The 23,855-nt window shown below is 39.0% G+C and overlaps 1 protein-coding gene across 2 annotated transcripts in view; it reads right to left on the bottom strand.

The window, feature by feature from the left end:
• MIPEP (mitochondrial intermediate peptidase) overlaps positions 1–23,855 on the bottom strand; it is a 77,173-nt gene that overhangs the window by 37,425 nt on the left and 15,893 nt on the right. For both annotated transcript variants that reach the window (XM_054164606.1, XM_054164607.1), the window contains exons 11-14: positions 9,378–9,531; positions 8,234–8,311; positions 6,587–6,791; positions 4,144–4,253 (exon numbers count right to left, since the gene is read on the bottom strand). In XM_054164606.1, the coding sequence (XP_054020581.1) occupies positions 4,144–4,253; positions 6,587–6,791; positions 8,234–8,311; positions 9,378–9,531 (547 nt within the window). The remainder of the gene's footprint in view (positions 1–4,143; positions 4,254–6,586; positions 6,792–8,233; positions 8,312–9,377; positions 9,532–23,855) is intronic.

Raw genomic sequence — 23,855 nt, 5'->3', positions numbered from 1 at the left:
CCTGCTCAAGAGAGGTCATCTGCTGCTGCTGCTTCTGCTTCCTGCATTGACCACACGGCCAGGCCTTTCCTACCTCCATGCTGCATCCACACTTTCTTAAGGACTGAATCCATTTGCATCAAAGGAATCCAATGCCAGCCAGGCCTGGTTTTGTATATTTTTCTATTTACCCTTTTCCTTACACCTTTGTAACCTTTCCTGTTACTGCTATATATGTATTTTGTTTAAAAAAGTGCCTCTTTTACTTCCAAAACAATTCCAGACCATTTTCTCTCGTGATTTTACCTCTCCTTTCTCCTGCTAATTTGCTTTACCTTACCGGGAAATGGGAGACAAGGAGGGAATCTAAATCTGTTTCCATTTGGGCTTTTGGACTCTAGGTAAAGCTCAAACCAGCACAGTCAGGCATACAAATAAGCTGAGGTCTTGAGTGTACTGAGGAAGGTGTACTGTTTCAGACAATAGAAACTATTTCTCCTTGCTCCATCATAATCTCGTACAGTCCCTTCATAAGCAGCTGAGTGAAGAAAAAAATCAATGCATCTGCACAATTGTTTTACTTCTTTTATCAGTTCCCTGACAAAACTACAATCATCCTCCTTTTAAAAGAAAGGCTTCACAGAGCTTTGACTAAAGTATGCTGATTGAATAACCATTCCATTTTTAAAATTCAAACACCACACGCTTGACTTTGGGTTCCACTTTTCCATCCTTCCCTATTAAGCAGCATTAAGATCTTGGCCTGAAATTTTCAGCATCTTTGCCATGGTGGCCAAAAGTACAGAATTCCCTGTGTCCCAAACCATGCTTAACTCCTTACTGTCATGTAGTACCACGACACAGTGGTAATTTATTGTTGCAATCATGCTAATACAATATTGCCTTTGTAATTCCAGCTCTGTGAAAAATGAACTCAGTTCAGATTTGAACAGCTGAAATACTGGCCTTTGTTCAAGGGAGCCTCCAAAGACACAGAAGCTTAAACTGATTTAGCTTGACAGACCTACCACATATCTATGCACTTAAACACAATTAAACAAACACAGTGATATGGAATGGTAGACACGATCCAGACTGTCTGCTTAAGCACTGTTATGACCTCATTTTGGTACAGCTTCATGAGCTTACCCAAGTAATCCAACTTTGGTAACTAATTAACACAGTCTTCTCTCCCCCCCCCCCCCCCCCCTTTTTTTTTTTTCTCCTTACCTCAAGGATTTTCTGTTTGGAGTTATCTTTAGGAAGAGAGGAAAACTAGGCTTGCTACTTTCTTGGAACAAATATTTTTGTGCTGGCCAGGTTTTTGAATTAAATTCACAAGACTTGCTCCTTTTTCCAGAAGAGTTTGCAAGTTTTTTCACTCCTCAGTAATCAACAGCACCAGCTTTCTGTAAATTTCAAGTTACTTTGGACCAGATCCTCATAATCCACAGATATATGCATAATGCATTCTCATCTTTGAAAGCCTACCCACCAAATCTTTTTTCTGCAGTGCTACTGAAAGACAATTTAAAGTGTTTTAACAGTCAAAAAAATACCTCTTTCCCCTCTTCCCCCTCTTCTTCCTATAAGCACAAGCACTGATCCTAAGTGAGGATCCAGAGGACAAGTCTTTCTACAACTTCAAGCTGCACCAGGGGAAGTTTAGGCTCGAGGTGAGGAGAAAGTTCTTCACTGACAGAGTCGTTCATCATTGGAATGGGCTGCCCAGGGAGGTGGTGGAGTCACCATCCCTGGAGGTGTTCAAGAGGGGATTGGACATGGCACTTGGTGCCATGGTGTAGTCATGAGGTCTGTGGAGACAGGTTGGACTCGATGATCTTTGAGGTCTCTTCCAACCTTGGTGATACTGTGAACTGGCTTTTACAGCGGGGGCAATCATAAGATGAGAGTTGTCTATTATTACATTCAGTAGGGGGCACTAAAAATTACACCACCTAAAATTTACAAGCAAAAACTGCACAGATGCAGGAATGCTGAAAGGATGCTTTTTCAAATTATCTGCAGTGCCACTTCACAAGCTAGGCCAGTAAAAACCCCTCCTGTCACTATTCAGCTAAGGCTATGTTGATGTTGCAGGTAAGATCCTCCTCACACAGAAAAGCTCAGTCTCTTTATTCTGAAAACAAAACTTACTGGAAGTTCTCATATGGAACAACATTTGAATGAAATGGCTTTACAAATTTCACCTTTTAACTGTTTCAGCTTTTTTCTTTACTTCCCCTTGAAAGGGAGGTAACATGAAATCATTTTTTTTCCTAATAACTAAAAGCTGGAGAAGAAGATGTTGATTCAAATTTCTATTTGCAAACCAACAAAATTACTCAGTATCAAACACACAAAACAGATGTCCCAAAAGTATTTCTGTGAAGTTGTAAATGTAAGAGAGCTGAGATTTTGTAATCACATACACATACATACAATAGCTAAAAGGAACAGCTGCAGCGATCACTGAACTTCAAGAGGAGATTACTTCAATCTATTTATAATTAAATGATAAATACAGTAACATGATATCAGATTCTTAAAACTAGCTCATATGAACAAACAAAACCAAAAGCAGATTTATAAATGTTGGATAATGGCTTAAAAATGCATTCTAAATTAAAAAAAGGGGGGGGAGGAATTAAAAGCAAACCATCTAAGACTTCAAAAGGCAGACAGTAGTATTAGACTCTTTTTCTCATCTTCCTGCATAATCCATTCTAGCCCCATTCAAGACTGAAATTCTGCATTAAACCTCTCCCAACCGCTCTCTCAAATTGCAAGATTTCACCACCAATAAACAGAAGTTTATGGAAATGCCAAAAGGGACACAGTGTCTGGTTCTTAGCTTTTCCACTGCAACTAAACACAGTTTAGATTTGTTAAGCCATTTTGAAAATGCAAAGCCATAAATAACATTCCACAAATCTCTTTCAGATGTTTTAGTCAAGTTCATTCTCTGAACTCATCTGCAGTCAGGTTAACTCCAATGTTTTAACACTACATGAACATTATAGAGAACACTTAGAAAGTAGTTTTTCAGTCTGCACGCTCAAATGTATAAATGACAAACACTCCTGAACCAAGCACTTTTGGCTCCTAGGTTTCAAGGAGACTTTATTTACAGAGCAAATTTATCAGACAGTATCTGTTTGAATAGAGGTAAAGTAACATTCTATTTGATGGAGGCAAGCATAATTGCACTTTCATAATACTGAAATATACTGAATGCTGAATAGTGGATAAAAAGCTTCAATGAAGTATAATATTACACAACTTAAAGGGCCTTTTTGGCTTTGATGGGTCGTCTGTTCTTCAACCATCACATTTGAGTACACTAAAACCTGCCTCAGTCAAAAGCACTAGACAAAGATCTTTCGTTACTGTTTACTGGTTTGTATTTTTGAAATGGCTGTACAAATAGAAACCACGTTCTGCTGCCATGGGTGGAAAAAACCCACTGAAAATCGTCTTGTTTCAAAGAGCACTGTTTTCTGAACTCCCCATAGAGAGTAGATCCTTGCAGCAGATTGGCACAGCTTTAGACAGCTTTACACAAGAGAAAGGATCAGAGCTTTAATTCAGAGACTCTTGACTGACCAAACCTAACTAATCCTAATCTAATCCTACATAAACCAGCACATTTTTCATCACAAAGCATTTCAATCACTAGCCTATCCTTTGCAAAAATGGGATGTCTTAAAACACAGAGCACTTCTATTTATTTCCATGATTTAGTATCTGAGCTTTATTTCAAGACATACTTTAGACAGTTCAAAGATGAATCACTATTTTTGTCACAACTTACCTGTAATTACAACATTCCATATAAATTGATTCACACACAAGTTGCTGACTTGCTACACTAAGTTTGTGTAGTGCAGAAACCACACTTTCGCAGGGGAAAAAAAGGTTGAAAGCTTTAAATATGTGATTGGAACCTTGGGCATAAGAATTTGCTATACTTTTACAGACTATGTCCATCTTTTCTGCAACAAGAATATCAACTTTTTTCCTGAATGTCATAAATTATGAAATCATTTGTCTATTGTTTATTTCTACTTGAAACATTCTTCACAAATAACATGTGGGAATGTGATTGTTTTCCTGCATACATTTATTCCTGGTTTCAATATTTCACTGATTAATTTTCCTTACCTGTCCTGTTTTATAATGCCTTGCAAACTGGTTCACCACTCGATAGTCATTTGCAAAGTACTCCATCAGAATTGAGGGAACTTCAGCAAAATCAGTAGGACATCTGGTTCCTAGAGAGAGAACAGTTGTACATATTAGCGTTTGCTAGTTTCATTAACACCAACATTTAACTCTTCCCAAAAGGTTTTGCAACTTTTCAGTTTGGACTTTTGGTGAACTTTAATGTTGGTTTTTTTCATTTATTAAGTCAATATTTTATTTCCCTAGCATTATTGTACATATTGCCAGAAAAGCTTCATTATAATCCTACACATTTTATTATAAATCGCAAGGTAAAACAAAATATTTGAACAGCTGGGTGAGGCACCTTATAAAGCTCTGGATCACACCCTTCTTAAACTAAACCAGACTGCAGCCAAACTGGCTCTACATGAAACACCAAAAGTGTCCTAAACCAAAATCAAACTACAATGTAAATGAAACTCTGCCTTAATCCCATTCACAGTTACAATTTTTAGCTTCCCTCTCTTGGCTGAGCTTACTTACGCTTTATATTAAACTCGCTTAATAATACCAAGTCATTCATCCAAGGAACACTCTTGCAGACTGAAGAAGTGTTCTGAGTATCTTAGGAACTATCTTAAGAGTTACTGTTTTCAAAAAGCACTTTCTCAAAACCCATTATTTAATCTTCATCAGCACCTTAGACAATATAAGTTATTAAGATGTATAACAGATCACTAAATCAAAGCTGCATTTCTCATTTTTTATATTAAAGTTAGGGATACACAAAGTTGCTGCTTTATTAACAGATGCACTGGCTCATCACTTCTATCTGTCTGCTAATGCCAACATTCAAAACTAGTCTTAAGTATGGTTTTTGCTTCTACTATTATTTCTTGAAGACTACCCTTTTTAATCACTCCTTTGATCTTTACAAATCTTTCTCTAATTTTTAATTCAAATTCAGAATCCATTTATGTTTTCAGAACAATACTGGTCTTTAGTAAAAACAGCATTTCCCATGCTGCTTTTGACCTCCTAAACTGTAAACTACATTCTTTCACAGTCCTCATTATCAAGAGGCAAAACAAAATCTAAAAGTCTCTGTTGGTAACACATTACCATGGACTTACCTTGTATCACTAGAATACAAAAATGGCAAAACATTTTGGGGGAAAAAAATTCCTTCAGTCAAAGCAGGTACAGAATCACCAAATCCCAGAATGTGTCTGGTTGGAAGAGACCTCAAAGATTATCCAGTCCAACCCTCAACCCAGCACTGAAGGGTCAACATTAAACCCTGTCCCTAAGTGCCAGGGCCACACACCACTTGAACTGCCCCCAGGAATGGTGACTACACCACTACCCTGGGTAGACCATACCAATGTTTGATAACCCTTTCAGTGAAGAAGTATTTCCTAATATCTAGCCTAAACCTGCCCTGGTGTAGCTTGTAACCATTTTCTCTAGTCCTGCTGCTTGCCATCAAGGAGAAGAGGCTGGCCCTCTCTTCACTCCAACTTCCTTTCAGGTAGCTATAGATCTGTTTGTTTGATTTCCAGGATGCTATTATAGAAGATACAGCAAGTGGTCCTTAGGTAAGAAAAGCATGACAAGCTGCTGTAGCCAGAACGTGCCTCTGACTCCTTTGCCACAACTGCGGGAACTACAGTAGCCTGCAAACTGTCAGCCAATGCACTCCTTGCAACTGCTTGCAAAGAGGGACTAAATGAGAAAAGGCAATATTCCTTTCTGTGCATTTGCTAAGCTGTTACTGCACATTCATGTTCACTTCTGCATGATAAAAAGGCCTACCAATGATTCATGCTTGCAAATACAGTATGTTTTAAATTTATCCAATTTGCTTTCATTAGAAGCAACTAGAAAAGGCCTGGCTCTACAGATTTTCCATACTGCCAGTGTATGTTTTCTTGCAAGAACTAATTCACTAATGTTCTTTAATTCAATTTCCTAAATAGTTTCCAACCCAGGATTCATTGTGCTTTTACACTACGTAAAAGTTTAGCTCAGTTTAATTTCAATCCTCCAACTGTTCCATTACTATAAACTCCATGTAAGGGAAACTCTCAAGAATGGATACCACCACTAGAATAAAGACTAGCAGTACACAAAGAAGAGAGACAACTGCCTAATTCTTATTAGAGAAGAAGAATATTCAAGTGTTGTTTGGTTGGGTTTTAAATAATATCTGGGGATTTGATATTGTACTTTCAAGTCAAAGATACAGAAGTATCAATATGACTCAACAGTTTCTGGTTCATCCTCTTTTATTTTCTTGGGGTTTTTTGTTGTTATTTGAGGGTTTCTTTGTTTTTTTGTCTGTTTGTTTGTTTTTTGGTTGGTTGGTTGGGTTTTTTCTAATCTACCCCCTCCTAGAAATTGCACATTAATTAGAAAAAGTTTAAAACAACTTTCTTACCAGTGACATGTTGGTATCGAGTTCTTCCCAGCATAGAATGCATAGCATGCCCCATCTCATGAAAGAGATTCTCCATCATACCAGGACTTAGTAGTGTTGGTGCACTCCTTGTTGAATGGGGCAGGCTAAGCATAAGAACAACTACAGGCAGCTGGTATTCTCCATTTTCCTTTAGCCTGCCTCCACGAACTGTAAAGTGACAGTCCTTTCCGAGATAAAAGCAAACATATGGACAGCCAGTATAACTACACCAATGATACTAAAACAACAATGAAATTACTAAGTTAACCTTCAACTATCACACATAAACATATACTCTATTACACAAGTTGAATTCAATGGTCGTTAACAGTGTTGTTCAATTGCAGCATGCTGTTTCTCCACCTTTATTTGCTTCATTTTCATAAGGAAAACCACCTCATTTATAAAGAAAAGGCTGTGGTTTATGAAATATCTTGTTCTAGAAGTATCAAAATCTCACATTTTTTCTAAAAAGTATCACTAGTCTAAGGAAATTCACTGAAGTGTCCAATCTATAATTTATACATTGATCTCCTCATTCTTCAGCAGTAACCTCTTTATAAAAATATACTACACAGCACTCCTAGTATATTGTGAAATGCTGGAACGTGTCCAGAGAAGGGCAACAATGCTGGTGAGGAGTTTGGAGCACAAGCCTTATGAGGAGAGGCTGAGGCAGCTGGGGTTGCTTAGCCTGGAGAAGAGGAGGCTCAGGGCAGACCTTCTTGCTGTCTACAACTACCTGAAGGGAGGTTGTAGACAGGTGGGGGTTGGTCTCTTCTCCCAGGCAACCAGCACCAGAACAAGAGGACACAGTCTCAAGCTGCACCAGGGGAGATTTAGGCTGGATGTGAGGGAGAAGTTCTTCACAGAAACAGTGATTGGCTATTGGAATAGGCTGCCTGGGGAGGTTGTGGAGTCACCATCACTGGGGGTGTTTAGGAAGAGACTTGATGAGGTGCTTGGTGCCATGGTTTAGTTGATTAGATAAGTATTGGATGATGGGTTGGACTCAATGATCTCAAAAGTCTCTTCCCACCTGGTTAATTCTATTCTATTCTACATAGTAAACTAAAGCAGATTTAAACTTTGTCCACTTACCACCAATTTGCAGATCATTCTAAGGAGTGGAGTGTCTATTGCACTGCATTATGTAGTTAATATACTAGAACTAGGCAGCATGTGTGAATGAACCACTGCAGCTGGAACCATAATGCAGTTTAAATCAGTATTTGGAATAAAAGTTAATTATCATTATGAGTTTTCACCTTTAGAAAGCATTAAAAACTCAGACTTTTGTATTCCTTGTAAATAGTAGGCCAGAAAAAGAGAAAGTTGTTTCAAAATCTACCATTTCTCTAAACAGGGTTCTAGGACATTTCATAGTGTCTATCATTCTGTAGAAGAGAGAGTCTTGAGTTCAGGCTATCAGGTGACGTGTTTTAAATGAAAGGTTACTCACAAAAATATTTCACCCCAAATCACATTTAAAATTGCCAGCTTTCCCTGTTTAGCTTGCTTTAATTAGAAGTAACTTACACAAAACTTACATGGAATGCAAAAAGCCCTAATGTTACAGTCATTAATCAAACACAACTCATGCTGGAATCAAATCATGCATGTTACCTGATGTGGTTTATCAGGCCGCTGAAAAAAGTCACAATAGATGTACCCTAGCAAACCTTCAGTTTCATGAACAACAGCCTAAAGGAAAAAAAAGAAGTATCATTTCCACAGTGAATGCATTGATGTGTAAAACTGAAGACGCAGTATATTTTAATCCCCAAATTTATAATGAATAAATGACAAATAAAGTGGGAATACTTACTCTAAATTAATAATGAAGATAAAATTGTTGGTAATTTTAGCCAGTAAAAAAAAACAACACACACAGAGGATTCACAGTTCATCCCTAGGACTGCAACCATTTCACTCAAAACTAATTAGTCACTTATATTGGTATTAAAAGTAACACTATCTGTAGTCCCAAAATGACTTCTGAGAAGTCAGCAGTAAATGAAGTTGATTTACCATGGAAGCAGAGATAGAAAGAGGAAGGAGTTGTGGTGTTTTCAGGCTATGCCTTTAAAATTTAGCTACAGATTTCAAGCAGGTAAGTAGAAAAATATAAATAAATCACTATTGGGTGTAAAAAGGAAAACAAAAGATTGTTCTAAACAAATTCATTGCATAAATGTCTGAGATAAGAGGAGCTGTACCATAACAATTCTTCCCATTCCTTTTCTCTTCTCTTCTGATCTTGGCTGTTTCTGCTTCGCTCAGGAGAGAGAACATGCTTCTGGCTGGCCTTGGATAAGTCTAACCCACTGGTTTTCTCTCTCCACTCCTCTCTCTCTTGGTACAGGGGGGATCTGGGGCGGAGAGTGGAACGGCTTCCCTGGTCTTTTTGACCAGGGGGGTTTTTGTGTTGCTTGCTAATTGTAAACACTGTGTATTTTGTACATATTCATTGCATTCCACTGTAGAGTGTAGTTTTCGCTTGTAAATACAGCTTCATTTGCTTCTAACTGAGTTGGTCTGGCTAAAAGTTAATGCTGGGGGAAGCTTCAACCCACCACACATACCAAAGGCACTTAAGAGCAAAATGTCCTTCAGGTCTAACTTTTAACTAAAATTAAGACAGCTAATCTGTACTTTTAATAGGTACCCAAGTAACATAAAACCAAAACCTGATTCATGGCTCAGAGGAACACACCATCATATCTAACTTCCCTTTGTCATTTCAGATGCTGAGAACAAGAATACTTACCAACTTTCGAATATCTTCAGACCAAACTTCTCCTCTCTGTGTCTGTTCAGCATAAAGGGAGATTCCTAGGAGCTGACTGAACAAAGAGTTCAAACCTTCCATGCATGCCCCGAGAGAGAAAAACGGACAGTACAAGCCAGGATCAATGTTGTACCTAAGGAAATACAAGAACCCCAAAACAGTCAGTTAGCTGAGCTTTGTAAAAACAGTATTCCTCACCTTCAAATCACAGATGTGACAAAATACACCAGATAAACCTCATGTTTGGCTTTATTCTTAATATACTGAAACTATGTGACAGACTAGCTATGGCACAGTTATGAACACTTCACAGTGCTTCACAGTAACTCTTTTTTTAATATGTATTCAAATCTGGATACCAAACTCAGCAGATGTTGACTACAATTTTCAGAGATGTGGCAAACATAGTCAAACAGACCCTACGGCAACACCATGGGTGGCCAGGCTTTGGCTTTTGATCCACAAAAGGCCACCAGCATTCAAGTGCCACTCCTATGCCAAGACTGCACTGTGTGACTGATCAGAAAATGGAGGTGGCTTTCACTGTGGTGTAAGCCAAACCCTCAGCCAAGGCAGGAAATCAACCAGTAAGCACTGCTGACTCTGTAGTCTTGCCTTTCACTGAAACAAGAGAAACAACAAGGGGAGCAAATCATCTTACACAAATCACAGCTCAAGCTGTAGGAGCTTTCTGAACTTCCAGCTTTGAGCCACATGAAGATTTTAGCATGTGGTGTGGAGTTCAAATACGGACAAGCATCCTAAGCCTAATGTTGAATAACTAGTTATGTTCAGGGCACTGTAGAATACATCATCCTTCTGCATGCACAAACTGAAAATTAACAAAGAAACACTTGCAAAAAGTAGTTCAGACATCTGTGGAGCCTACACTTGGGCTCAAACATCCTCAGTCTCTGACTTTAATAAGTAAACAAACTATCAGGCAAACAAATGCTTTGCAGACTTGGACCTTCCACAAGCTGCTTGGGGCCACACAAGTCTTTGGAGATGACAGCAAAAGCAGAACTGTAATCTCCATGTAGTTGTGCATGCACTCCAAATGACAAAAATCTTCTTGCTCCCTCAAGTAAGTACAAGTGTTATTGACACCGTTTCCTGGGGTCTCAGAGTAAAGACAGTTTAAATATAGAGAATCACAGCCTCTCTATCTTCTTTCATGCTCTCCTGCTTTTGCTTCCTAATGACATGGTAACTAATTACTTAAATTTAAACACACATCAGCTAGACTACAACAGCTGAACACCATAAAATGAGAACCATGCTTTGTTAAGGCCTATTATCAAAAGGCTTAGAGACCAGCTGTGAAATAGTCAGCTGGTCCCCCCCCATCTACTTAACCAACCCTTCCTTCCTTCCCATTCCCACACACAAAAAGACAAAACCTAAGACTGAAGCCCAGTGGGGATACTGCATTTGCCAATACATCACTTTCAACTGTGGCTACAATTCACTACTCAGCTTCACTGCGTGGTGATGCACAGCAGTGGGGAGTTACTTCTCTGTGCCACAGCACTTGTTCTTGTATATGTCAGTATGTTGTATTTTTCTAGTATTTTTTAATACTATACTACCTTGATCTCATACTCCAACAGCCTTTTAAAACTACCATAACAACATCTGTCAAAAGTACAGGTATGCTTTTACAGGATCTTCACAGAGTCACAGAATGGTAGGGGTTGGAAGGGATCTCTGGAGATCATCTAGTGCAACTCTCCTGCCAGAGCAGGTTTGCCTAGAGCAGGACAGCATCCAGGAAGGTTTTGAATGATTCCAGAGATGGAGACTCTACCATCTCTCTGGACAGCCTGCTCTAGTGCTCTACCACCTTCAAAGTAAAGAAGTTCCTCCTCATGTTTAGATGGAACTTCCTATGTTCCAGTTTGTGCCCGTTACCTCTTGTCCTGTCACTGGGTACCATTGAAAAACAGACTGGCCCCATCCTCTTGACACCCACCCTTTAAGTATTTACAACTCTTTCTTCATTTTGCTTATTGTCACATGCAATACAATAAGCTAAAGCCAATGTAGTCCATTCTATTTTTAATTAGACTAGAACATATAAAATTAAGCAGATTTTGCCTCTACTGTACTGACAGAACTTGACGATGTGTTGCAACGCTCAAATTCACACTGCATGCTACAATGCACACATTTTCCTTCTTACAGTGAATCATTAAACCAAAAGAAGAAAATAAACATGGTATAAATTACTTTAGATGAAGCTAGATAAAAGGACTGGAAGCAAGTCTCTAAAAGAAAGCAGAAGAGAAGCCACAGAAATGTGGAGCACAAAAGACAGTGTTTTACACCCAGAGACCCCCAGAAGTACAGTGTACATGTTGAACATCCTCAGATCATGTCAGTAGTTCCAAAGAACTGCAACTCCTTCAAGAGTGGCACTCTTTGGAAAGCTGTAGTAAGTAAATCTCGTGTGTCTCCAGAATTTTATAGCACCATCCTCTGATCACCTTCTGCTCAGCTTGTTACCATGAAAAATTAAACCTACCACGAAATCCTCTTTGGATTTTGCTCTAAAGATTTCCCTGCATACCAACTACAAGACCTCTAAAAGTGATCATTTTATTTAAAGGAAAAACAGCACCTTTTAGCAGCAATACACAACAATCTCCATAATTTAGGACTGGGTTTTTTTTGTCCTATCACTTTAAAATCTTTTACCACCATCCTCCATCCTACTATGAATACTAAACTGCGTTTCCCATTCAAAACTCAATGGCTTCTTTAACTAAGGACAGACCATTAATGAGAAGTTCACTATAAAAGTACTGTCTAGATAGAAGGTTACTATGACATGCAGCAGGATTTCTCCACATACACCCCTCCAGGCTGCAAAATATGGTTATCCTTATTTGTTAAAATTACAACATACATTTCAAAATCAATTAAGAATGAAATAAAAGGCCATGATACTCTTTTTGTATAGCTAAAACATTACATGGGAATATCTCACAAGTTATACATTACTTCTAGTTCTAATTCAGCCTTCAGTTCAGTAGCAACCTAGAGCTAGATCTCCTCAGAGACCATTCAGATAAGCAGCATTTATTAGTTCTGGGTCTGCCCCAGTCCTGCTCATACCACAGTGGTTTCTGCAGAGCCACTCAAATATACTGTACCTTGCTTTTAATTCCTGAAATGTTTATTAATCCAGAGGGAGTACAAGGCGCAGCTACACCTCTGTCTCAAAACCAGGACTAATAGAGACATGCTCAAGTGGTTTCACATGGAGATTGCATTAGGGGACTTTGCAAGGATTTTTGCAGAACTCATTTCAATCAGCCCTGCCAGAGATACGATGACCATGTGCAAAGCCAATCTAACACCTTCACATCTTCCTCCCTCTGATATCCAGTATCACCCAGGGGCTGTCCTGTCTCCCTGTAAACTGGGAGAAGAAAGCCAAAGGTATGATGTATTTCAAGAAACAGCCCATAGTACAATACTACAAACACGCACTTCAGTAGATCAAATTTTAACTCCACTGATGGCTCAGTCATGTCAAATGACTTTCACAGATGAAGGAAATTAAAACCTCTCAGTTGCAGCAGTGAGTTCAGCTGCAGGAAAAGAGGATACAAGAATGATAAGAAAGTCAAAAAGAGCACCTTTGAAAACACTTCACAAAATTAACCCACATTTACACAGCAACCAAGAAAAATGAAGAGAAGCATGATGAGAACTGTGGTATCAAGAAAGATCAGACTGCTCAACATTTTCTGAAAAGCAGATTTTTTTTTCTGTTGAACCTGTTTATCCTGGAAACCACTTCCAAGCATATGAAAGACAAAAAAAGGCATCATGACTAGTCAGCATGGATTCATCAAGGGCAAGTGATGCTTGACCAACTTAAACTCTGGTGATGAAACAACTGGCCCAGCAGAGAAGGGAATAGCAGCACACATCACCTACGTGGATTCCAGTAAGGCCTTTGACAAAGAAGCTGTTGGATGAGCAGATAGGGAGGCAGACTGAAACCTGGATGAATGGCCAGGCCCAGAGGGATTTAGTCGGTGATGCCAAGTCTAGCTGGAGGCCAGTGACTACCACTGCACCTCAGAGGACAACACTGTCCAGTTCTGTTTAAAACCTTCATTAATGATCTGGCTGATGGGGCAGTGTACTCTCAGCACGTTAACAGATGACACCAAACCAGGAGGAGTGGCTGATATATGAGGGGGTCATGCTGGCATCCAGAGGGACTTTGACAAGCTAGAGAAATGGGCTGAAAGGAACCTTATGATGTTCAGGAAGAAGTGCCAAGTCCTGCAATGAGAGGAACAAGCCCAGGTACCAGTATACGTTGAGAGCCACTCAGCAATTTGGACAAAAAGGACCTGGGGGTCCTGGTGGACATCAGCTTTAGCATAAGTTAGCAATGGGCCCTTGCTGCAAAGGTGAATGGCATCCTGGACTGCATTAGGCACAGTATTGCCTGCAGGCTGAGAAGATGATCCTTCCCCTCTACTCAGCACTGGTGAGGCCATACCTGAAGCACTGTGTCCAGTGCTGGGCTCCTCAATACAATGAGATGGGGACATACTGCAGAGGCTCACTAAAATGACTGAGGGTCTAGAGCTTCTCTCCTGTGAGGAAAGACTGGGAGAGCATAGACTGTACAACTTAGAGAAGACATGGCTCGGAGGGGTCTTATTAATGAGTATATTTATTTATATATACATATTAATGTGTATAATGAGTGCAATTAAGAAGGAGCCAGGCTCTTCTCAGTGATGTCCACTGACAGGACTGGAAGCAATGGGCACAAACTGAAACACAGGAGGTACAGTACCCTCTGACCATCAGGGAACACTTTTTCCTCTTGATGGTCACCAAGTAGTGCCACAGGTTGCCTTTAGAGGTTGTGGAGTCTCCCTCCTTGGAAAGATTTAAAAGCCACCTGCACATGGTCCTGGGCACCAGCTCTAAGTGGTCACATTTGAGCAAGCAGGTTGGACCAGATGACGATTCTGTGAAGAAGTCCTATGGAGCCTAGGACAAAGATCACACAGCTGCAGTCTGAGGTAGATTACAGCTTTATCAGAAGAGGACACTTCATGCTAAGTGCACATGATTACCACTTTCAGTTGAAAAACTGGAACAACATGTTTGCTGGGGGGCAGAGAAGAAGAATGCTGAATTTACCTTGTTTCATTTCATTTCTGTCAAACCCCACAATTACATACCAGCAGAAGAAAGCAGTGCTATTTCTTCATGGAAAGAAGAACCAATGTTAAAATATTACTGGGAGAAGTGCCTATTTTTTCCTCATTCTCAGCACTCCTTGAATATGTGCATTGTCCTCATGAACTTACCCCACAATGAAGAGGATGGGGAGAAGGCTCTCTGACAGCTATTTTGTAATACTCTGTTGCTATCCAAAGACTGGGGAGAAGGGAATTCATCTGTAATTGCTTTGTCTTTTAGAAAAGCACGATACTTATCCACTCACACATGAAAAGAGAAGTAACAGACTATACTGGCTGAAAGCAGACTCCCCAGGGGAAGTGGTCCCCCTACCCTGACTAATGTTAGAAGATGCCTGACATTTTGTGTACAATAAGGTCTTGATTAAACCACCACTTTAATAATAAGTTAATGTCCATCAGTTCTGGTCAAACATTGTCAGATTCAAATATCTTCCATGTTTAATGAGAGGTGCACATTAATATTCTACTTTAAAACTTTATTTTTACATTCTATCTAAAAAATATCTGTTTAATAGTTCTAATCTCACTGATTTCTCCATATCTACTAGGGTACAAAGATACTGAAAAAATCCTCAAGTAGCACTTCGTGTTTTATAATACATGACTGGTATATAAATTACTTTTGGACAATCCTGATAGCAGTCAGTGGTGATTCTTTTCCCTTAAGTTACCTGGCATCCATAGTCCTTTTGTTTGCTGGGCACTGCAAGTCATATATGATTATGATAATATAATGCAATTTTCATAATCAGATGATAAAAATCAGGTACTGAAAAAAAAGCTGCTGCTGACTCCACACCCACTAAGCAGTAATCATTCCAGACACTAAAACACAGATCTAATTCACAACTTTTTAATTTGGCCCTACCTTGTACATGAGCTCTTTCAAAAATCAAGTTAAGACCAACTATCATTGAAGAGAGCCTAACATCAAACTTTCACTGACTTCAGGCTCTCTCTGGGTGTTTTTAGGAACAGAAATCAGCCAAAACCTCATCTATCTGAAGCTGATGTCCTATAATCAAAAACTCAGGTCCTGGAATTATTTCAGTGGCAAGAGCAAGCATGTGTCTGACTATTCTGAGTCCTCACCTTCAACATTTACTGCTACTCACTGCAAAATGAAAGGTGTAGCATTGGATAAAAGAACAATGGGGGAAAGGGAAGACATTAATTTGAAATGTTTGAATCTTTCATTGAAAAAGAATATTCTATTAGCAGAACAGGAAATCCTACAATCTCTTCTAGATCTGTAAAACCAAAGTCTGGCTGGAAGGTGTGGGTGGAAAAGTATTTGGAAGAGTTTAAGAACTACATGTTCCCTTATTGAAAACTCTTGTTTGATCCCAGGCTCAAACAGTAGCAGCCATTAGCAGTTTATCATTTCCAGATGACAGGAAAGAAGCGCCTGTTTGCTAGTCAATGATTATGCAACTTCATAGATTCACAGCTTCATCACCTTAGTGAAACTGCAAGAACAAAACATTTCCCAGGTACAGTATTTCAGTGTTCAAATTCTAAACTGCTGTTAGCATAACATCTTAGAATAGAATCATAGAATTGTTACGGTTGGAAGGGACCTCAAGGATCATCTAGTTCCAATCTGCCTGCCATGCGCAGGGACACTTCCCACTAGACCAGGGTGCTCAAAGCCACATCCAGCCTGGCCTTAAAAACCTCCAAGGATGAGACTCCCACCACCTCCCTGGGCAACCTGTGCCAGTGTCTCACCGCCCTCATGCTGAAGAACTTCTTCCTAACATCCAATCTGAATCCACCCATTTCTAGTTTTGCTCCATTCCCCCTGGAGCAGCAATGGGGACTGTGATGTGACAATCAAGCCATACTTCCCTCAGCCCTTTGAATGAAGTTTCTAATGCTGTTCAACAGCCTTGGGTTGTATCTCCAAAACACTCTTTGACCCAGGCCAGATTATCTGAAAGACCACATGAAACTCCAAGATGAAGACTTCTATCAAGCACCCACTAAGCATTTTAAACTGCCCTGTAACAAAGAAAGAGCTTGTCTGTGTTGGATGCAGAGCTTTTTTGAGGGCTGATCCAAGTTTGTAAAATTAATTTCTCCTGAAGCTAAAGGGGAAACTCAAAGTTCACCATCTCCTATCCCAGGTGTACGGTGTTTCTTTGATCATTTTTTTCAAATATGAAACCAAGTGTATTTGAAAATGCATACAAAAGCTTCCCAACAAAACCCTACCAAAACAATGCATTCCACTGCGCATAACTTCTCTAGTGATAGACTGAAAGGACCAAAACTTCAGTTAATGAATTAATTGAGAGCGACTGACCTATACAAAAAGGAGCAGAGTTTCCAAAGCACTATGGCTTAGCCTGCCCCTGAACTGCTCACTGGTCAGAGCAAAGAAATCTTCATCATCTACATATTAATAGCTGTTGATGACCCTACTGTGCAAGTAATTATTTTTATTATGCTACACCTTGAAGTAGCTGCCACTCTATGAATCACCTTATGCTTGATTTTCAAGCTGTTATCAGCTGTGGGCTTAGGTAGTTGTCTAGCTTTAGCTCCTTCTATTTAAAACAAATAATAAAAAATAAAGAAAGAAAACTACAAGAAACAGCTGCTTTAATATAAGCTTCTGGTCAGTTTTTGGCAGGCTGCCTCTACATTTATTCTGCCAAGTTACAATTTTTATCTCCAATGGGAAATGTATTCAAGTATTTTTGGGAAAAGAAATCAGAAAGGAAGTTATTACAACCCATACTGAACTACACTAACAGGCATTATGCTACCAGTGAAATTTCTGCTAAGGGTTACTGCTACTAGCAAGAAAGGTTAATATTCTGGAGACAGATAGTTAAAATCAGCATTGGAAACCAACTGGACCTCCATTTAGTGACAGCAACTGCAGAGAAGTACCTGAAGACAGGTTTCCTTGTATGCTGTAATTTGCAGCTTGCTTGCTGCACCAGCTGAGGAAGACAATGCACGTGGCATACTAACATCACTAGCAGTACATTGTACTCCAAAGCTGGCAAATACATGAAAACATAGTTACAGCACTTCCTAAGGAAGAAAAAAGGATTTGGGTCAGCTAAGCAAGCCAAGGCATGAATCAAACATCCTGTCTGGACACCCTTTCACTTAAAATGTGAGTCCTAGGCCCCAGCAACATGATTCAGAGTGCTTCAAATAGGTACCTAGGAAGCCTATGTCACAGGAAAGCAGACACAAATATAACTCCAACAAGAGTTAACTTGCAGAAGTTTTGAGCTCAGCTATAACCTCTGGAACTTAGGCTTCTTTGAGTGGACTCCATGTTGTCCACCTGAATTCCAAGAGGATGAATAGAATAGCTTTTTCTATGTGAAGGTGCCTTTGAAAATACAGGCAAAGGAGATAGATATGGTCTGATGAACCACACAAGAACTTTGCAGAGAACTACATACTCCAGTCAAAAAGATTTCTTAACATAGAACCTTTCTTTTAGGGTATCAAAGGCCAAAAAAACCCCTCATGGATTGATTTTTGATACCTGCAGTGCTACAGAAGTTTTCTCTACTGCCCTTGACCTTGAGCACGCATTTGTTTCTTAAACTATTATGTGAAGCTTAAAGATCTGCATGTACTTCTGGAAGGGCAGGAAAAGGAAGTAACATTTCCATCTGTTACAGGCATATACAACAGAAAACATAACTATTAATCTAGAAGCTTATTTCCTGAAATCAAGAATGCATTTTTCACATGACTAGATACTAGGAAAAAACCCCAAACCCATTGCTTTTAGTTTAGACCTAGGAAATATTGGAGTTCATTTATGTAAAATAATAAAGAACACCAGAATATCAAACCATAAACAGCATCAAATCACACAGTATCACCAAGGTTGGAAGATACCTCAAAGATCATCGAGTCCAACCTGTCAAAATCTATACATGAACTAATAATCCACAGTGAAAAGTTATTATTTTTCTCTGTGACAAATTTCCAGTTAGCTACTTTGACTTAAAAACCCAAAGAATCATGAATTAAAGTCCCTTCTATTGTAATAAAGAACTTTACATCATTTTGTTGTTCCTGAAGAACTGCCTAACTCATATGCTTGAATGTCCAAAACTGAGACTCAAAAGCACAAACATAAATGAAAAACTTTTTGTCTGTTCATTTTGTCTTAAAAGTTATTCCAATAACTTAATTCACTCTGAAAAATAAAATCTAATTTCAAAATGTCAAATGCACTTATAACAAAGGCCAGGAAAGAATGAATGTTTTCTTATGTACTTTGTATCAGAATGTAAGCTCGGGAACTTTACAAAGAGAAATCTCAGCATCCTCCTAAAGAAAGTAGAAACACAAAAGAAAACAGTAAGTTTCTTTGATGTAAACTCCAGCTTTAAAGGATAAACTGTGTTAAAAAATGTGGAGACTTTGCTTTTACAGTATGCATCCCAGCACTATTTTTAAAAGAAGCAATGTAGCCAAACCAATTTTAAAAAGAAGTTAACTGACACAGTGAGGTTTGGTTACTCTTCAAGAACTACAGACTTCAAACAAAAATGCTGTGTCCCTGTGAAGAACAAAGATGTAGTATGTGATTATAAATAATTATTCCTAAACTTGTATGACTTCACTAAGCCTAAATAAAATGCAGACTTCTACAATCACTTTCATTTAAGCTATACATTTGGAAAGAAACTAAGACTTGTTTTGTGTAGCACGACTTTCATCTGTTCTATTAAGAATGATTTTTATAAACTTGGACTTTAGGGATATTTGAGTAAAGACCACTGTTCATCAGAACATGAGCATTCAGACTCTCAACTGCAAATTGGCTACTTGGCAAGAATTCTTATCGGTGGCCATTAAATGTAGTCCCCAACATATAATTACTTTTTATTCCTTTGAGAAAAATTATCCTGTTGACATCCACAAAAATACAGAACACTAAGTTAACAAATTCTAATAAATTCTGTCAAAACTTTCAAAGAAGCTTGAAAAAAATCTTGGTAGTAGAAGATAAAAGTGAGATGAACCCCTCAGGTTAACTTAAAGAGATCAAGACAAGGAAAACCCCTTCCAATTTTCATTACATGCCAGACTATGAAATTTAATTCTTTACCTGAAGGGAGACTGTTAACCATGATTTATAGAAGACTCTAGATTTCTTAAAAATAATAATGGTAATAGTAATAGAAAGCCTTTGTACTCTCATCAACCATAGACTAGCACCTGTATTTCACATTCCCTTTTTCTTTCTGTTAATTTTACTTCACAGAATATTTTGCATGAGGTCAGGGGGCAATTCAGAATTTTGGTTTGGTATCAATACTCTATGCAGCTTTTAAATTTGACTGTGTTTTCACATCAACAATTTTTTCATCTTTCTATGATGAATAAGGAAATAAGTAAATAATTTTTTTGCATCTTGAATTCTGCTTCCCAGCAAGCCTTTTCAGTAACCTTCAGGTTTTTCCCCCCAGTGAGTTTGGTCCACTAGCTTGGTTAGGCGCACATTAGAAGACGTGACTTCCTCTTTTTATAAACATAAAGTTACACAAAGTTTTCCTTCTCTATGAGCACTTTGTTTGAAGCATTTCCTGGTTCTTTTTAAATTTTGCATTATTTTTCCACTTCCAATTTAAAGAAAGGGACAGTTTTCTCAGACATTCCATGAACAGTCTGGGCTCTTTTTCCGTGTGGTGCTCCCAAGAGAGAACACTCTTCCAGAAAACTTAAAAGTAATTTAACAAAAAGCAGCCATAAACAAGTTTGTTTACAAGTAACTCAAACTTCCAACATTAGTTGCAGCTTTTAGTGGTCTGAGAAAGATTCAGTTACATTTCGGTACCTTGGTACTGAAGTGATAAAAAAAAAACAAAAGTGCTGCCCATTCTCCCCTGAGGCTAGCAGTCTATGTAGAGTCCCAACAAGAAAGAGATGAGTTAGTCTTAATTTCTGCTCAGATGGTCATGCCAAAATCCAAAACATCTGCAATTGCTGTGGTGGCTTCTCTTTCCCACACAGCAGGAAAGTGGCTTATTTTGGCACTGAGTTGTTCATCCCCGAGGCCAGTCTTGTTTATTTCTGCAGTCCCAAAGAGGTGGACTAGTCCAGAGTGCAATACACTCTGAGCACGTCACAGTTGCAAGCTGAATAAAGTCTGTGACATCCTGGCAAAAATCCCAACAGTTAATTATAGCCAGCAAGGTCAGCCTGGTAAGCACCAAAGCTCAGGGAAAGAGGAGTCAATACCAAATGCACTAAGCTCACTGCTCACGGGTCTCAAAAACAGTTCTGTGCCTCTGTCAGAAGCAGCTTAAATACAGTAAATTCCATTTGCAAGGAAAGTAGGTGACCTCAAAAGGTCTCTTCCAGCATTTGGAGTTTTTTTTATGACCTGCAAGAAGTCAGCATCTTTGAAGGATCAGAGCCTTGAGAATTGTAACTGCTGCTGCACTTACTGAGAAATAATGGATTTAATTAATACTATGGTACTTGGCTGCATGAAAACTCAACAGTATTATTTTTATAATATACATACTAGACATCTTCTTACTTGTTAGAGGCTGAAGCATGTTCTAGCATTCACTGTTTTATTGTCCTCAGCCTGCCAAAATTCTTGAGGTTCTCTTAATTATCTTCTTTTAAGATACTACTACCATGAATTTCAGACATTGTCTGCAGTTTCTTTTAAATGTACATTTATATTGACATCTATTTTCTCTGTCACTTAAACTACTGCTACAAAAACATCACACTGTCCTAAGTGTGAGTTTAAAGATATAGAGGCTGAATTATGTTTTGGTTTGTTGGGGCTTTTTTTAAGTTCTAAACTATCCTGTTCTATACAGAAAGAGTGATTGCCCATTGGAATGAGCTGCCTGGGGAGGTGGTGGAGTCGCCATCACTGGAGGTTTTTAGGAGAAGACTTGACGGGGTGCTTGGTGCCGTGGGTTAGTTGTTTGGGCGGTGTTGGATTGGTTGATGGGTTGGACGCGATGATCTTGAAGGTCTCTTCCAACCTGGTTTATTCTATGTATTCTATGTATTCTATGTATTCTGTTACCATCAATGGGAGACTTGGTGAAAGCTTACAGAAACAAAATAATTGTGGCTAAATTTACAGATTAGGTCTGGAGCTCCTCCTGCTGTTCAGTTTGCAAAAGAGCAGAAATGGTCAATAATTGCAGAAGCAGACTGAAAATAAAGGCAACTTGATATGATAGCAAATGCCATTAAGATTCAACAGTCCAAAGGCATGTGAATATTCTACATTCTTCAGAAGTAGACATACAGTTCTTTAATTATCAAGAATCTAACAAAAGATTTGTTTCCCTAATGCTGTTTTAAATATACAACAAACAGAATAGAAACACATAAATACATTTAAAATATGCAATTTACCAATATAAACCAGACATCTTAAAGAAGTCATGAATTTCAGTGACATCTGAAACAAATTGATGTAGGTGTTAAAAAAAACTGGAGAACTAAAGCAAAAGTAAAAGATCCTATCAAGATCACTGTGTCTAATGTTTACTCCCAACATTTCTGTTTGCAAATATGATCATATAGACCAAAACAGTGAACACTAAACCTTTCAACAGACACTGTCCCATCTAGTAAGACTGGCACCCTGAAGTGCAGCTAGAACGCTGCTAAATTACTTAATCAATAACTAAAGCCCTCTAGTGTCTTTACTTATATCTAGGTTTGTGAAGATAATTTGCATCTCATGTAGGGAAGTCTTAGGGAAGACTTAGTCATGTAGGGAAGACTTAGGGAAGTCATTGTGCCCCGGTACTCTGCATTGGTTAGGCCACACCTTGAGTACTGTGTCCAGTTCTGGGCCCCTCAGTTTAGGAAGGGCATTGAGACACTTGAACGTGTCCAGAGAAGGGCAACAAAGCTGGTGAGAGGCCTTGAGCACAAGCCCTATGAGGAGAGGCTGAAGGAGCTGGGATTGTTTAGCCTGGAGAAGAGGAGGCTCAGGGGTGACCTCATTGCCCTCTACCACTACCTGAAATGTGGTTGTAGCCAGGAAGGGGTTGGTCTCTTCTCTCTAGCAACCAGCACCAGAACAAGGGGACACAGTCTCAAGCTGCGTCAGGGGAAGTTTAGACTCGAGGTGAGGAGAAAGTTCTTCACCGAGAGTCATTTGTCATTGGAATAGGCTGCCTGGGGAGGTGGTGGAGTCACCATCCCTGGAGGTGTTCAAGAGGGGATTGGACGTGGCACTTGGTGCCATGGTGTAGTCATGAGGTCTGTGGTGACAGGTTGGACTCGATGATCTTTGAGGTCTCTTCCAACCTTAGCTATTCTGTGATAATGTGATGTACCTGACCAGATCTGGGAAACTATTGTTCTGTACATCAGCAGGAGTCACAGTGACAACAGTAGTCCAAAAGAAATTTGCTTCCCTTTTACCAAAATCATTTTACTAAGCAGAAAGAAATTCCTAACAATACAAAAATCAGCTCCCAGACTTGGTGCCTGAATAAATAAAAAATAGCAAAGATACACTGCCAATGTCTTACTTAGTCTGTTTTACCTGCAGCTCTCCCTTCACAAAGCTGTTAAGCAATTCTTAAAGTAACTTTATTGGGTCTTTTAGAAAGGTCCACAAGGAAAGGAAATATTTTCCTTCCTAATGCCAAAATGAGCAGAATAATCTGTGATCATCAGCAACCCAATTACAGTATGATTAGCTTTATCAGATGATCTAAGAAGGACATTTAGAAAGTATCAGAAGACACTCCTCCAGAAGGAGAAAGAAACAAACACCAAGTCTTGTACACCTAATACTCAAAACCTTACAGGACACAGTGATTCTAAAAATAAGGAAAGCATACGCTATAGGACATATAGAAAACAGACATAGACAATACATTTAATCAACATCTTACAATCATTTTAAGCACTATGCATTGGAATATAATTCTTGCTATTTTGAAGACTCTATACTAGCAAGGTAAATGAGATCTGCAAGATACAAGATGGTATCTTAAAGGAGTATGATTGCTTCTCCATAGATTGCTGCTGACCACTGCTAAGATGGGATGTGAAGCCAGATGGATCTCAGCTCTCCTTCAGCATAACCGCTGCTTTGCTCCCACTTTCACAGAAGCATGCCTGCTACCAGGCCAGTTCAAAATAAAAGCTGCCACTCCCTGGCCCTGCCATAAAAAGCAATCCATGCATACACTGTGGAGTGTTGTGTTCTATG

This window comes from Dryobates pubescens, chromosome 10 (assembly GCF_014839835.1).
Source record: "Dryobates pubescens isolate bDryPub1 chromosome 10, bDryPub1.pri, whole genome shotgun sequence".
In the NCBI taxonomy this organism is placed as follows: Eukaryota; Metazoa; Chordata; class Aves; order Piciformes; family Picidae; genus Dryobates; species Dryobates pubescens.
This window is presented reverse-complemented; position numbering and strand designations above follow the sequence as displayed.